General features: G+C 40.1%; 1 protein-coding gene across 1 annotated transcript; it reads right to left on the bottom strand.

The window, feature by feature from the left end:
- Positions 1-1,524: 1,524 nt before the first annotated feature.
- LOC139469853 (caspase-3-like) lies at positions 1,525-14,555 on the bottom strand. The gene is made up of 6 exons (XM_071252163.1): positions 14,430-14,555; positions 12,303-12,348; positions 11,549-11,814; positions 9,199-9,443; positions 7,612-7,822; positions 1,525-5,381 (listed from the first exon to the last, which is right to left on the bottom strand). The coding sequence occupies exons 1-6, from the start codon at positions 14,440-14,442 to the stop codon at positions 5,140-5,142; spliced, it is 1,023 nt and encodes a 340-aa protein (XP_071108264.1). The 5' UTR covers positions 14,443-14,555; the 3' UTR covers positions 1,525-5,139.
- Positions 14,556-17,617: the final 3,062 nt, after the last annotated feature.

The following is a 17,617-nucleotide window of genomic DNA, read 5'->3' as shown; positions in this document are numbered from 1 at the left end:
TACGTCTTTTCTGTGTGTCTGAGACCTGCATCACATCGAGATTTTCTCTCACATCCAGTTGACAGGCTGTGGTATAACTGAAATACTGTTCAAAGCAGCGGTAAACCAAACTCACCCGCTCACCATTGCTCATTCACAAAGCCTATCCTAGGTACTGGTGTGTAGTACCTATAGTATCACAAATGTCAAGCATTTAAAACTTTCTAAATATATCCCGCCTCGAGTAGAATGTAAACATCCCTCTATATTATCAACTCATTCCACTTCAACCCCCTCACTCTACAGTAAAAGTGAATTTAATATTGATTCCATTAAGTGGAAATACTAACATAACCGGGGATTAAACATGTTTGTATCGAGTTGATAAGCAATGCACCCGTGAATATCCAGGCTAGAAAAATTGATCTTCAGCACCCGATGCTTGTAATAAAGAGGCTTGTAGATCGATGCTCATGATGTCGATCATTGGGTTGTCTGGTCCTGACTCGATTACTTTTAGACCGCCGTCATATAACTGGAATATTGCTAAGAGCGGCGTTAAACAAGAAATAAACAAAGCAATGTTACTTTCGGGAAGCAGCGAGGAAGGGAATCTTGATAATGGGTTTATACGGAATAATTCAAAACTTAATTCAACTGAGAACAACATTGAAAAGGAATTTATATTTTGTATGTTGCGTATCAATTTGAAGGATCAAAATGACAATCATTTGGAATATGCAGTTGGTAAGTTTGTGACCATCTTCCCGAGGCAAGGGAGTTAACAAACTAAAAAGTCCAGTTTCCACAACTTCATTAGATACAGAGTGTGTACACCGAGTAAAACGTTTATGCTTCATGTAACTCGAAAAGTTCTCAGAAAATACGGGTCTCGGCCTACTGAAGAAACCAGGAAACGGTGCTGTGGACTGATTAAGTATGGTAAAACTTGGTGTAGAATTTGATCCCTGGAACGCTGGCTGGATTCCGTATTGATTCAACTTCTGATCACTTATTTGAGACTGAGATATTTATTTTATCGTTTACTCATACTGTATGATGCTTTTGAGCCTGGCCACCCGATCCCGTAAGTCTCCTCTTACGATGAGGATATCGCCTTTTACGGCAAGCATGGGTTGCTGAAGACCTATTCTGGTCTGGTTATATCATATATTACAAGTGTGTAAAACATATGATCTGCCAGTCAAACCTATTATCTGTGAACTTTGTAGTCAGTTCTAGGAAATGTCGCTTCGGTCATATGTAAGTGAGTGAGTTGGGTTTAACGTCGTTTTGAATAGTATTCCATTTATATTACGGAGTGTCAGCTTAATGTGGGAGGAAAGGCAGACGGTTACCATAAGATAAGATAAGATAAGATAAGATAAGATAAGATAAGATAAGATAAGATAAGATAAGATAAGATAAGATAAGATAAGATAAGATAAGATAAGATAAGATAAGATAAGATAAGATAAGATAAGATAAGATTTTATTTGCGTGTCACGCAGTATAAAAACATACATTTAAAGTACATGACAAAATATAAGATATACCACCCGGCCAGTTGGCCCATGAGACACGAGAGATAAAAAATAACTCAGTTTTATGTAAAGAGATTATACTTGTATCGTTTAGTGAGATACAAAAGACCGACGGTTACCACTTCCATTAAACCCGCGACCTACAAAGCTAGAAACACAAGCGGGGATTCGAGCCCACGATCTTAGGTTTCTGACGTATGTAAGGGACGCAACTTTGCACAGTAACTACTAGTACATAATCCTTTAAAACTGACGCTTTCTACCTGATTGACTGATCACATCGGAATCGGCAGTCAGGTAACTGCGAGCTGTTATATTACCAGAGAACCTGGACAACAATTTAAATACTACTAATGGTATATCTAAATACGATGTATCAAGTAGCTCTATGAAAAACAAGTAAAGATTTATCAATATTGTTTTCTTTCAAAACTATTCAAGTAGGTCTTCCATTGTCCAATCAGATGGTGTGTCATTCATATTATATTAAATACAAAACAAGTGACATACTAGTATGTCACGAAATAATCCTCTAATTTCTTTAGTACAATATGGACATTTAAAAATATAGTCAAATTCATCTCTAATATCATCAATAAAACACAGTTTACATTTTCTTTAACAAATAGGTATCCCATTCCATCTTCCTTTTTCAATTGGTAAGTGGTGGCATGAAGTACGAAATAAAAGTAGAGGGATAGCTTTATTTAGGGGTAGGGACGTCAGATAATTTTCTAATTCAAATTGTGGGTTCAAGAGAGAATAGACTACACTTTTTTTGTATTTTCCACCTCAGAGCTCCAGGTTGTTTAGCATGATCAGTTAAAATAGAGTGAGCTGTTGCTTTGACAGGAAGATGAAACAGGAGACTGTGACAACCATACATCACTTAAACCAATATTGTTTAGAACATTTTGAATACATGAAATCCAGTCATAGTTGTGAACACCTGTATTATGGATGTTATATACAACGGAGTAAATGATTGAAGATATTTTGCTGGATTTATCTGTGAGTAATTTCAACCAAAAGGTTAACATACGGGTTTTAACATCAACATATAACGGAACTCTACCTAGTTCACCGTAAATCATGCATAAAGGGGTACTCTTTTTAACAGGTAATAATTTTCTCATGGAACAAATATTTACATTTTCAATTTGTTTTAGATTAACAAAACCCCATAATTCACAACCATATAATAAGATTGGTTTTACCATGTGTCAAAAAGATATAATTGGCATTGAATAGATAAATTAAGGTTTCGGCTTTTACGTAGTACGAAATACATGAATTTTGTAGCCCGTTGACATAGATTAGCAATGGATGCTTTAAAAGAACACTTTTTATCAAATATAACACCAAGATATTTGTATTCAGTGACATATTCTAAAGGAACACCATCGAGATAAATATCTTTACTCATATCAATTTTTTTCCACCAAATATTAGAACTTTAGTTTTATCAATATTGATTGTTAATTTCCAAATTTTGCAATATGATTCAAAATGCTTGATAGGTTTTTGGAGATTCGTTTTTGAGGAAGCGAGAAGGACAGTGTCAACGGCATATAAAAGAGCAAACAATTTAATAGATAAATCTAGCATGGAATGTGTTATTTCTGAATTAATTAATAGACCTGGACAGTCTTTGGACATAAAAAATGTTTCTAAGTCATTTAGAAACAAAGAAAATAGAACAGGTGATAAGTTTTCTCCTTGTCTAACTCCTACAAGGCAAGGGAAAAAATCTGATTCAATGCTATGTACCTTTACACACGATTTTATACCACTATACATGGAGTTTACTCCACAAGGCAGTCCTTCTTACATTGTCGAAAGCCTTTTTAAAATCAATAAAACAACAAAATAATTTCTTTTTTCTTGACTTAAATAATTTTACAAGGCATTTAGAGTGAATATGTGATCAGTTGTAGAATATTTTTTACGGAAACCAATCTGCGCTTCAGATAAAATATTTTGATCTTCTATAGAATTTTGGATTCTATTACTAATACTGCTTGTAAAGGGTTTACCAAACAGATACATCCTAACATGCACGGTGTTTCATAATGGTTATCTCTTGGTCTTAAGTCCCCTTAGATTAATTGGAACACACCTTCCAGATGGAAAGAATAATATTTTCTGAGAAGTCAGAACTTGAAACATTACGAAAAACAAGTGATAACGTCCTGTATGCTACAGCTACTCTTCTTAAAAAAGAAAATATATGCATTTTGTGATAAAAGAAAGACATCATTATGTTGTAGAAAAGACACCTTCGTAAGCGAGTGAATACCTTATTAGTTAGAGTTGCAGCCCCTTTATCTGATAAAAGACAGTTTCTTAGAGTAAATGTCTGAGTAAATACTAAATATGTAAAATTGAAGACATCATCGTTTGTCTCAAATACTTCCACGAACCCTAAAAATCCCCAAACCCCAACAGTAAAGATCTAATATTTTCATGAGGTGATCTTTTGCCTTACAAAGTACACGTTAACCGAGCGGACATCTAGCCGTACACATGTAAAATGGGAGGGGTGATTGATACATTCTGAGCCTCGCATACAGTAGAAAGACTTGACCCAAAGACCCAGCTTAATAATCTCCGTTTATTGTGTGTCCCTTGAAGATTTCCACCATGCTGACACTCCGTCATCCACGAACATATAGCCCGTAACCTTTCCAGCTGATGGAACAGTCTTTGCCTTTTTTGGTGATGGTGATGTCAAAAGCTTTCAATTGTTTTGGTGTTGCCCTGGAAGTGGTGAACCCAGGTTAACTGCATAATCACAAATCGTTGCAAAAAGACTCCTGGCTCAGCTTTCAACATAGCTAGATTATCACGAGACATGTTGTGCCTGATGCGTTTTTGATCAGAAGCTTTGGAACCCAAAAAGATGATACTTTCTTCATTGCCAAAGTTTCTATGATAATGGAATGTATTCTATCCTGCACCATGTCTGATGTTGATCACGTGACCTGCCGGGCATAAACTCTGCTACACACCTCTTCACGATGACACAGGATAGGGGAATACTTCTCTAGTCTTCTCATATCTTCATGGATGTCTTTTGGTTGTCTTTTGGATGTCTTTTGGATGTCTTTTTCACTGCATGTTTCTCAAGTTTGTTCATTTTTCAGGTCACTGCTTATTATTTACACAGCGAAACAATTTGATCAATTGTTTTTGTGAATTTATATCTAGACATCACGTAATGTTCACGTTAAAGATTAAACTGTTACGCAATGCCCTCTAATTGAGGCTTAGAACTTCTTAATCCTACGGAGACGGTCGGTAGCCTAGTGGTTAAAGCGTTCGCTCGTCACGCCGAAGACCCGGGTTCGATTCCCGACATGAATACAATGTATGAAGCCCATTTCTGGTGTCCCCTGCCGTGATATTGCTGGAATATTGCTAAAAGCGGCATAAAATTAGACTCACTCACTCACTCTTAACCCTACGCGTACTTTTTAAAGATATATCTATACTGCAGTACTTTACTTACTTATCAATTATAGAGAGTGAAAGAGTAGATAAGTAGTAGACACATGATTAACAATCAAGGTGAATTTGACGCAGCAACCATTTAGTTCCTTCTTATACCATATGATCAGACTGGATTCTTTGTGCTGAAATAGACATCTTTGCGAAGCATAGACATGATGCAAGGAATGGCTTTCTTTTTATTCATTCCTTTTTGGTTGTTTTTTGCCTCACGCTTTGATACTTCCCGATTGACTTTGGTAAGCAACGTTGTGAACGACACATCGGAGACGTCTGTGGCTGACATCACTGCCCTGAAGGACTGAACCATCCAGGATCCATGCAACTCATTTCGCCACGCGTAGAACCCTGTCAGTGAAATAGTGTAAAAAAAATATAACAAAAAACTTCTGTGTAAAGAACAATAATATTTTGCAAATATAATTTAGCACAACGATGTTCAGTACAAATAGTGATATTTTGAAAAACTTGGATGTTCTTATTGTCATTAATAATAATAATAATAATAATAATAATAATAATAATAATAATAATAATAATAATAACTACAGATTTATAAAGCGCTGGTATCTAGTTCGAAGAACTGCTCAAAAGTGTTTCATTTGAGTCTACAAAAAAAGAGAGACATTACACAGCTAGGAAAACACAACGCCTCAATACTCTAAAATAGCGTAAGCCCTGTTGTATTTGGGACTTATTAAGAATACGTCCTTTTAACTTTTCGTTTGTAAACACTGATTTGTCAGTAAAAACTACAACCATACAATAAAACCACACTGTGAAGATAACGCTTCACCATGCATGCCAAATTTCAGTCTCATTAGTCAAGCACCAGGTGTTTGCGAAAAGAGAAAGATTGCTCTGCTTAAGTGGAACCACCCACAACTTACAATAATGCATTAGGTACTCCTGCCATGCGACGGCAGCCTGTAAACAATCGAGTCTTGAGTGGACAATACCGTAAGTGACTAAACAGCCCCGTGCCACGATATGTGTATAAGTGTGTGTAGTAATCACTTTTGCAGTGTCTTTATTGATAAATTAAGTCATGACAACCACATAAAAAAACAACTTTTGGGCATTGTTCCTCATTGTATGCTGGTACCTTCAGGAGAAAAGGTTGCAGGCAAGTGTGTGGTACGAACGAAGTAGGACACGTTTTGTCAAACTGGCCATGGAAAGTTAAATTGTAGAGTAGAGGTAACTTAATAACAAATGTATAGAATTATCAGACATGTTCTAATTGTTGACAACTAGTCTTTCTTCTTTCTCACATTTGCAAGATTTTTCTTCTGGCATGTTCAAGTACACAACTACCTGTTGTCGGACTTTCATTTTTGTGGAAGCCTCGATGGTTAGTTGGTTATATCGCCGACTGTTAGCGCTGGTGATTAGGTGTCTCATTCTGGATGTGTGGGTTCGAATCCCGGAAGGGACTCAATCCCCCAAAAGCACTAGAATCTGTACTTTACTAAGAAAGTGTTGTCCCAAATATAACATGTTACATTTGACCACTTCTAAATGGCATTGTGTGTTCATACACAAGTATGGTGCAAAGAGCGTAAAAGGACGAGTGTTCCAACTGCTAGAAAAAACCCTGAGCAGGTCCGAGACCCAACATGAATGTTTTATCAATTGTTTGCACTGTGTTTATCAACATCACATAAGAAATCGGTTTGGGTCACATTCAAATATTGAAACCTTGACGTTATGTGTTGTTATAACGTCCAAAACGGGCATATGATTTCACATGAAGAAAATCTGTCTGTCGGCCAAAACGGGCATGTGTTTTCACATGAAGAAAATCTGTCTGTCGGCCAAAAAGGGCCATGTGTTGTCCTTTTAATTCATTTTGAAATAGATGGCCAATAAGGACCACCATTGGGTTTAAAATCGGATTGGAATTCTGAAGAAATCTTTACACATTTTAACTCCATAGGTCTCCTAGTTTCAGAGGAGAGGTCGAAATTGCTAAAACATGCGTTTGTTTGAGGACGCCTAGCAACAATATCTATGTTGTTAAGCACTTAAATACCCTCAGATAAAATGACTCTTTTATTGCAAAATGATATCGCCGCCAACGGTTGGTGACTCGGTGTGAAAGGTGACAGAGTAAGAACACGACTAAAGAATGTTTTAAGTTAAGTTTTTAAGAATTCTATTTCCCAAATTCATCTAGCCAACGTTATAGACATATTATTTTTTCTGTTACGATCTGGTGAGCTACATTGATGAGAAATGTTGGTAGACGCTGTGGTGTTGAATATTCTCATAGACTTTGTAATTATTGTGACATGCAAGCTGTTGAAGATGAGTTCCATTTCATGTTAGTATGTCCATATTATAAGCATTTAAGAAACAAATATTACCCAAAATATTATTGTCATAACCCATGTTTAAGAAAGTGTACTCTCTAGTGTCATGTAATAAGCAATTGATGTGCAAAGTTTATTTACAACTCTCTATTTGTTAGACAAAACGCACATCTGTCTCAAAATTATTTTTTTTGTAATTTATTGTACGTGGGCCAATGGCCTTTCTTCAGAAATAAACTTTGAACTGAAAAGTTTGAAGTTACCTGGAGGTGCAGCGTACATTATCAGAAAGTCCCTGTATACAGGTGAGGGCGATAGTGTGATCCTTGCCGCTGCCTCATCCCGCTGCTCCTCCTGATAGGCTTCACCATCCACTCGGTCTTGTGTTGCGTGTTCACCAGCATCTCCCGGTACGGCCTGCTCCCGCAGCACGACCATATCCATGCCAGCATCCTTGTCATGTCCTCGACAAGCCTGATGTGAAAATATGCAACGTGTGTAGCTGCTCTGCAGTTGGAGTGAATATGGTCGCTATGTATAGTGAGTGAGTGAGTATGGTTTAACGCCGCTTTTAGCAATATTCCAGCGATATCACGGCGGGGGACACCTTAAATGGGCTTCACACATTGTACCCATGTCGGGAATCGAACCCGGGTCTTCGGCGTGACGACCGAACGCTTTAACCACTAGGCCACCCGACCGCCTCCGCTATTTATAAAGGGGGTTGGGGGTTGAAAACATCATAATGGTAATGCAAGTGGAGATTTGAACGTACGCCTTAAAAGAAAAAGTCAAAGGGTACAGTGGGTGAGTGAGTTGGGTTTTTAACGCCGCTTTTAACAGTATTACAGTTATATCACAGCGTGTCAGCTTAATGTGGGAGGAAAGCCCGAAGTGATGCAGGTCTCAGAAGTTTACAACTTCGATGAAACCCACGAGCACGGGTATGGTGCTGGCAAACCTAGAAACATAATCGGGGCGAACCTGGATTTGAGCCCACAATCATAGGTTTCTGGCATGCTCAAGGGACGCGGCTCTGCACAGCGAATTGCGGCGCCTTGGACGACTGGGCCACCCGTGTCCCCTCAAAGGGTACAGGTTTTCTCTCTGAGGAATTTGTCTTTATTGGGCCAAATGTTTCAAAACCTGTATTTGGATACTGATAGTGAGATGGTTCATTGGTGTTACCAAAAGAACTTGTCCAACATTGAAACTGGCTTAGTAATACCAAAGAGATCTCAGCCTACAATCCGGTTTTAGTTGCTCACATGCACAGCTACTTTTAATATGTGTAAACTCCCTGACAAGTCAGGGGGCACGGGTGGCCCAGTCGTCTAAGGCGCCGCGATTTGCTGTGCAGAGTTGCGTCCCTTGGGCACACCAGAAACCTATGATTGTGGGTTCGAATCCCGGTTCGCCCCAATTATGTTTCTCAGTTTGTCAGCACCATACCCGTGCTCGTGGGTTTCACCGAAGTGGTAAACGTCTGAGACCTGCATCACTTCGGGCTTTCCTCCCACATTAAGCTGACACGCCGTGATGTAACTGGAATACTGTTAAAAGCGGCGTTAAACCCAACTCACTCACTCACTCCTGTCAAGTCAACGTTAGAGGTATTTTCAGTCAGGGGGTTTGTGGTGGCGCCCAAGAAACCTTCGATCGTTTGTTCGAATCCCAGATTAGCTCCGATTATGTGCCTAGGTTTGTCAGCATCAAACCGTGCTCCTGGGTTTCACCAAAATTGTAAACGACCTGAGTATCAGCTTTACCTGCAGTCATTTACTTGCTTTAATATTTTTTAATTTTCTTATAAAATTCATATACCCAAGTAACACATTGATCTATCAGACCTGCAGAAAGAACAGCCTTGGCTTCCCCTTCAGTTCAGGACAGCATTCATCGTTGAAGATGCTGACGAGGTGTCTGGTTGGGACTACTGTGCCGTCCGCGCCATAGAGGATGTCGTGCTTGACCTTAGCTTTATGTGGTTGCGCTGTAGTATCACATTCGTCTATTTCTTGCATATCTCCATGTGATAAAATAGCACATGCAAAGCAATCGGCTAGCCTGTGGTCGTAATCAACGTTGCCGGCAACTGCAGAAAGAGTTTGGAAAAACTCATACACGTATTGACGTTTTATGATAACAAACAGTAAGAGGATATTTCATGAAAGGAAAAGGGTTAAAAGCTTTTTGCATTGTTAATCAATCCGGCAGTAGAAACACTCTTTCACATTACTTTTCAAAAAGGGCCTTTGGAACAAAAAATGGTCTTTGGAACAGTAATGCTTGCATGTCAAACATGTAATGTCCCGTGGATTACAACGAAGAACAATGTGAATTTTCAGTATAAAGGCGAGGTCCGGTGAAATGAGGTTTAACTTCGCGTTCAAGATATTTTTCATTCATATCGCTGGTGTGGCTGCTTGTACCAGTCCGGACTTTAATGCTGCGACCCACTGATAATGCGTTTTGTACCATATTATGTTTATACATTGATAGGGGCGGTCGGGTAGCCTAGTGGTTAAAGCATTCGCTCGTCACGCCGAAGACCCGGGTTCGATTCCCGACATGGGTACAATGTGTGAAGCCCATTTCTGGTGTCAACCACCGTGATGTTGCTGGAATATTGCTAAAAGCGGCGTAAAACCATACTCACTCACTTGATACTTGAGTTGTGAATGGCTTGAATAAACACACATTAAGACACAATTCCTTCAAATGTATTATACTTTATCATACCATTTGACATGATGAATTGTTGTAAAGAAAGTCATAACTCGAACATCTGCAAACATTGATATGACTGGGCGAAACAGCCAAAATAATGAAGAAATGTGTATGGAGGGGTCACTGACGACACCAGGTGTTCGTGAAAGGGAAGCATGTACTATTCTGCCGGTATCCCCCACCTCCCACAATTGTCATTGAGAAGTGGTACCAGGGAGAAAGGTGAGGTGAAATGGGGTTCAACGTCGTTTCACGATCTTTACGTTATATAGCGACACGCATGCACGTGTACAATGTATGTGTGTGTTTGTGGCTCCTTGAACTAGTCCGGACTGATGCCGAATATAGAGAGCTAGCCCAGTGAGATATCATGCCGCAGTTTAACATGAATACCCCACTCAGACACAGTATACTGACTCCGGGCTGTTTTACCCCCTTAATGCCAAGTTCCCGTTGTAAATCAATCTCATTAAAATCAGACCTTAGTTCTCGCTACCGCTAAACAAAGATCTGAAGACATCCCATTAGGGGTCACGTCAGAACGACCTTTCATCCGACCAATCAGTGCGTCGCTTACCAGATTATGAAAGTGACAGTCGGAATGTGATTGCTAGTCATGCAATCTCGAAAACTTTAACAAGGTGTATTCGGAACGATAGTTACGGGTTTAACGACTGAATCCTTACATTTCAGACCATCTATTAGCCCTTCCAGAATGTTTTTTGTTCAGGTTTCAAATTTGTTATCGAAAATTTGTCAAAATATGTCTCAAAGCGTATAGTCGCCAATTTGAAATTTGTGCCGTAAATCACGAGAAAACTGCCTTCTGATTGGTCATTCCATAGGTAGGTCAAAGTTCGCGCAAGGTCGGCCTGACGTGACCCATAGTGGGATGTCCTCAGATCTTTGTTTAGCGGAAGCGAGAACAAAGATCTGATTTTAATGAGATTGGTTGTAAATCCGCCGGGTGCTCGGCAGTAAGAAATAAAACAACTGGCACGGAGTCAGTATACTGTGTCTGAGTGGGGTAGCCAAACTGCGTGGGTTTAGCAATAAAAAGGCTACGAATACGGACTAGATTAGCCGCCACACTCGTTATATGAGCAGTGAGTGAGTGAGTGAGTGAGTTGGGTTTAACGCCGCTTTTAACAGTATTACAGTTATATCACGGCGTGTCAGCTTAATGTGGGAGGAAAGCCCGAAGTGATGCAGGTCTCAGACGTTTACCACTTCGGTGAAACCCACGAGCACGGGTATCGTGCTGACAAACCTAGAAACAAAAATTGGGGCGAACCGGGATTCGAACCCACAATCATAGGTTTCTGGCGTGCCCAAGGGGCGCAACTCTGCACAGCGACTGGGCCACCCGTGTCCCTCGTTATATGAGTAACATAATCTTGAACGGGAGGTTAAATCTCATTTCACCGCACAGACTGCAAATTTAGGCGTTGGTGGAGACCATCAGTTTACCTTTTTGGAGGGTCTGCACCATCTGGTCTCCAGTTAGGTCGTCATAGCGCTTCACTTGAAACCCCAGTTTAACGTATATGTCCTCCAGAGTGGTGGCATCGACATCGGAGCCCTTCCTGTCGGCAATGTTGGTGAAGTGTTCGTTATTGATGATCACTGCCAGGCCTCGTTCAGGGTAGTTGAAGTCATACTGGTCTTCGTCATCACCTTGCGAAACGTGTTGTATCTCTTCCAGATTTTCTCTCCGTTGGACAGAGTTAAAGTTCCTGCAGTTATTTCAGAAAATGTAATGAGAGGTAGATTGGATGAATTTGCTTTCACGCCGCTTTAAGAGTATTGCAGTCATTTCACGGTGTGTAAAAATAGTTTAACACGTATACCACAAAACCCATGATCACGGATACGGTGTTGACAGGATCAGGATGAAGAGATATTGAACAGACCCGCGAAAATCCGGGGTAGAATAGGCCAACAGCAACCCATGCTTATCGTAAAAGGCGACTAATGGGATCGGGTGGTCAGACTCGCTGACTTGGTTGATGCATGTCATCGTATCTCAATTGCGTGGATCGATGCTCATGATGTCCATCACTGGATTGTCTGGTCCAGACTCGATTATTTACAGACCGCCGTCACATATGTGGAATATTGCAGAGTGCGGCGTTAAACAACAAACAAACAAACAAACAAAGATACTGAACAACTGTTCTGTGGGAGATTTTCAAAATTAAATTAAGAAATGTTAGCTACTTACTTCTTGAATGTGTCGTAATACTTCTCAAATAAGGGGCTTTCCGTATCTACACAGAGAGAAAAACAGAACATGTGACGATACCTACAGGGGTACATATATCTCTATCACAATCATCAGCCCAATCTAGTATGTAACCATTACATTTGGCTGAAACCATTTAGCGTTTGTCAAACTTATCGTCCACAAAGGAGTCGAGAACAAGTGGTATTGTTGGCCATAGGAACCTTCACATGGTTGATATTAAATGTTGAGTACTGACAATCGCTATTGACGATTAAAAATGGAGGGCTCTTATTAGAATATTATTTTGGTGAAAAAAAACAGCCTTAAAAGATAAATTTTGTGGTTTATTCTGACAGCCTGAAATGCTTATATGCTGCAGATATATTTAGCCAGAATTTAATTGCCCATAATTAAGGGTGCATATAACACTCCAGTGCGTATTATACGCGAATAAAAAAAGCTTGTGTACATTGATCAATCGGAAAGGGTCCTAATTGGGAACGTTCACTAGCCAATATATTAGCAAATATCGCTGTGGGCGCTTATTGGAGCGGGGCGCTTATTACGTCGAATACGGTACTTGTTTTAGACTGTAGTTAACATCATTTCAGCTATGTCAGTGAAGCCTGGTTTATAGGAAAGACTTGCTAACCTGATCACATTCAGCTACGTGATACTCGGTGACGCTTTCGATGTCCAGACATGGTACTTTGTAAAGAGTATCAGTTGAACGTTTCCTCCGAAAACTTAGGAAACATTAACTGCTATATTGATTTACATCTTATTAGCAGTGATGTTTGTACTACACATACTACTCAAAACAAGTTAAAAAACACCCATGGGTTTTGCAATACCCACCAGCCATGACAGATTAACTACGGTCATAAGTTCTTTAACTTCTTTTTGATAGTCCGTACCAACTTAATATTTGAGTGAGTGAGTGAGTGAGTGAGTGAGTGAGTGGGTGGGTTCTGGGTGAGTGAGTGAGTGATCCAAAGATCCAATATGTTACACAAAGTCAGTGAGTGAGTGGGTGGATGGGTGAGTGAGTGAGTGAGTGAGTGAGTGAGTGAGTGGGTTCTGGGTGAGTGAGCGAGTGAGTGAGTGAGTGGGTTCTGGGTGAGTAAGTGAGTGATCCAAAGATCCAATATGTTACACAAAGTGAGTGAGTGAGTAAGTGAGTGGGTTCTGGGTGAGTGAGTGAGTGATCCAAAGATCCAATATGTTACACAAAGATCCAATATGTTACACAAAGTGAGTGAGTGAGTGGGTGGGTGAGTTAGTGGGTGGGTGAGTGAGTGAGTGAGTGAGTTAGTGAGTGAGTTCTGGGTGAGTGAGTGAGTGATCCAACGATCCAATATGTTACACAAAGATCCAATATGTTACACAAAGTGAGTTAGTGAGTGAGTGAGTGAGTGAGTGGGTTCTGGGTGAGTGAGTGAGTGATCCAAAGATCCAATATGTTACACAAAGCGGGTGAGTGAGTGGGTGGATGGGTGAGTGAGTGAGTGAGTAATTGAGTGGGTTCTGGGTGAGTGAGTGAGTGAGTGAGTGGGTGGGTTCTGGGTGAGTGAGTGAGTGATCCAAAGATCCAATATGTTACACAAAGTGAGTGAGTGAGTGAGTGAGTGAGTGAGTGAGTGGGTTCTGGGTGAGTGAGTGAGTCAGTGAGTGAGTGAGTGAGTGAGTGGGTGGGTTCTGGGTGAGTGAGTGAGTGATCCAAAGATCCAATATGTTACACAAAGTGAGTGAGTGAGCGGGTGGATGGGTGAGTGAGTGAGTGAGTGAGTGGGTGGGTTCTGGGTGAGTGAGTGAGTGATCCAAAGATCCAATATGTTACACAAAGTGAGTGAGTGAGTGAGTGAGTGAGTAAGTGAGTGGGTTCTGGGTGAGTGAGTAAGTGAGTGAGTGAGTGAGTGAGTGAGTGGGTTCTGGGTGAGTGAGTGAGTGATCCAAAGATCCAATATGTTACACAAAGATCCAATATGTTACACAAAGTGAGTGAGTGAGTGGGTTGATGGGTGGGTGAGTGAGTGAGTAAGTGAGTGGGTTCTGGGTGAGTGAGTGAGTGATCCAAAGATCCAATATGTTACACAAAAGTCCAAAATGAAGCGACATACTCACCTAGCTGCGCCATAGCGAAGACACAATAACCACAGATTATCGGCACTCCAAGATATACACAGCCACAACCGTAAAGGGTTATAAATTCAAAGCATTCATGGCTTAAGATATAAACCAACCATAAAAAGGCGCATCTACCTGCAATAGAGCGTGACAAAAGTACCCATGCAGGTGAACACAGAAATCCTGCATGCTTTATGTCGTCACGGGGTATGTATATCTGTACAACCATTTTCATGACACTTCAAATGTCATACACCAGAATAGGATACAATCTGAGACATGACTGTAATACTAAACTTAACTTAAGAACTGCTTACGAATGTTAGAGTAGGTCAATATAGGTCAGACTCTGACCAATCGCTCTTTCCTCTCCGGTGTACGCGATGGGCCGCACACACACGTACAGGGTTGTTTGGAAACTAGAACACAACGAAGAATTCCGTGCTAACGTTACGTCACGGGACTTCTCGACACTCACCAACTTTGTTGTAACAATACGCCCTCCGATATTGACTCGACAGTTCAGTTCTGCACTGAAGTTTCGTGTGACACTGCGCATGTCATGGAGAAAAATAGTGAGTGATCCAATATGTTACACAAAGTGAGTGAGTGAGTGGGTGGATGGGTGAGTGAGTGAGTGAGTGAGTGAGTGAGTAAGTGAGTGGGTTCTGGGTGAGTGAGTGAGTGAGTGAGTGAGTGAGTGGGTTCTGGGTGAGTGAGTGAGTGATCCAAAGATCCAATATGTTACACAAAGATCCAATATGTTACACAAAGTGAGTGAGTGAGTGGGTGGATGGGTGAGTGAGTGAGTGAGTAAGTGAGTGAGTGAGTCAGTGAGTGGGTGGGTTCTGGGTGAGTGAGTGAGTGATCCAAAGATCCTCTATTCAATGTATGATACTAACATTACATAGTTAATGTCATGAGATACACTTATAGAGTTGTAGCCCACTGTAATACCATGCTGTTGAATCCTCTTGTACGCATGGTATTCAACTTTATCCTGACTGTTTCTCTTGTGGAGAGTGTATTGACACCACGAGTCTTTATGCATAGATCTAAACAGACAAAGGACCTCACTGAACGCCTATATTTCAGGAAGGTAAATCAATGAAAGGAATTGACTATTTGATGGTTATTGAACGATAGTAGTTCATTGATACACCTGAAGCTTAAATTAAACAAAACCGCCAAATTACCCTGTTTTGACTTTGCAAAACCGAACCGAATTCTAATTATAACTAAAGGTAACAGATCAGCAAGAAGGGGAACACATTTGGTGCCCATGGGGATGCCTACTTCTTGCCTAAATATCTTACCTCCAAATTTTAGATATATCTTTTACACACGTATATATTCTATAAAAAATGGTATAATGTGGTTATATCACGCCATTGCTACGCTCCAAATTAATTAGGTTCGAATAGTATTTCTTTGACACTTTACCACTTTCAAACTTAATCCCGTTTTGATTCATCGTGACAGCAAATGTCACAGTTGTAAACATTTATTCTTACTGAAAAGACTCACATTAAATAAACTGATTCAAGTATATGATATTTATTGAGCGTGCATGATTTTAGGAAACCCCGTTAATGTGGACAGTCTATTCCAAATGAAATCTTCCAGATGGACACATGTCCGTAAGAACGAGGTATGTGAGTGGGCGTTTCCCAATAACCGAGACCGGAAGTAAGGGTGTCCGGTTTATCGGTGTCCGGATTACGAGGTTTCATCGTCTTCATCTGGTTGTAATCATGGGCGTTCAGCAGATTGTGCAATTTTTGTTTTCGTTAATAAATGAGAGTTCCAAGTTAACACCAAGTGGGGAACATATGTCCCTTTGAACAAAGTTGTACGTTTTTCAAATCGTGAATTTCCTCTTCATGTCGAACGTATAACATATATCGAATGCTTAGATACTCTAGACATGTACAATTGATTGATATTTCGCGTAAAAGACACAATTTACTTACCACTAAGCTTTCCGAATAAGGTTTTATAATCCACGACATGGTCGTGTCTATCCAGACATCCTGTGGCAGACATGCAGGGGAATCTACTAAATATGACACTTCACTCATGAACAAGTGGAAGGTCCGGGTTTCGATCCCGGCCGCGTCATACCAGAAAACGTTAAAAGATGGTACTTGTTGTTACCCTGTCTGGCGCTCGGCATTAATGGGCTAAAACAATGACTGGTCGGCTCGGAGTTAGTACACTGTGTCTGAGTGGGGTATTCATGTTAAACTGCGGCATGATATCTCACTGGGCTAGCTCTCTATAATCAGCATTAGTCCGGACTAGTTCAAGGAGCCACAAACACACACATACACGTGCATGCGTGTCGCTAGATAACGTAAAGATCGTGAAACGACGTCGAACCCCATTTCACCTCACCTTTCTCCCTGGTACTACTTCTCAATGACAATTGTGGGAGGTGGGGGATACCGGCAGAGCAGTATATGCTTCCCTTTCACGAACACCTGGGCCCACTTGCACAAAGCGATCTTAGCGATCGTAACTCTCATACTTTAACATAAACTCACAATAGTCGTAGCGCTAAGATCGCTTTGTGCAAGTGGGCCCAGGTGTCATCAGTGATTTATAGAGACCCTTCCATACACATTTCTTCACTATTTTGGCTGTTTCGCCCAGTCATATCAATGTTTGCAGATGTTCGAGTCTGATTATTCAATATAGTTGACTTATGACTTTCTTGACAGCAATTCATCATGTCAAATGGAGTAATAAAGTATAATACATTTCAAGGAATTGTGTTTATTCAAGCCATTCACAATGCAGGTATCTACAATGTAGATACAAAATATGCTCCAAAAATTATTTACAAATAACATGCATAAAACATGATGAAACAAATTCTTTATAAAATAATTCTTTAACAATCTCATCATTCCAGGTGAGTTTATAGGTTACTCAAACATTAAGTATCAACTTACGAGATAAATATGCCATGTTTGAAAAGCTATGTTACATTATATATGACATCGCTAAATTGCAATTTTTACCGACATTAGCACCGTCAAATCTACAGGTACCATACTTCTACCTTGAAAACACAGTATGTTTATTCACTTTCTACCAATACAATAAAATGACAACGCGTCATAACTTTGTGTTATTTAAATTGTTTTGAGGACGTTTACAATAAATTATATATGCAGCAA

Source organism: Haliotis cracherodii, unplaced genomic scaffold, assembly GCF_022045235.1.
Source record: "Haliotis cracherodii isolate W230 unplaced genomic scaffold, xgHalCrac1.p SCAF_2, whole genome shotgun sequence".
In the NCBI taxonomy this organism is placed as follows: domain Eukaryota; kingdom Metazoa; phylum Mollusca; class Gastropoda; order Lepetellida; family Haliotidae; genus Haliotis; species Haliotis cracherodii.
Note: the sequence above shows the minus strand (reverse complement) of the source record. Positions and strands in the feature narration are given on the sequence as shown.

Excerpts from the sequence above, each read along its gene's own strand:
- LOC139469853 (XM_071252163.1), bottom strand. Across the intron at positions 9,444-11,548 it reads GGTGCAGACCCTCCAAAAAG|TTGCCGGCAACGTTGATTAC; the intron begins GTAAACTGATGG and ends CTCTTTCTGCAG. Across the intron at positions 7,823-9,198 it reads CAAGGCTGTTCTTTCTGCAG|GCTTGTCGAGGACATGACAA; the intron begins GTCTGATAGATC and ends TTTTCACATCAG.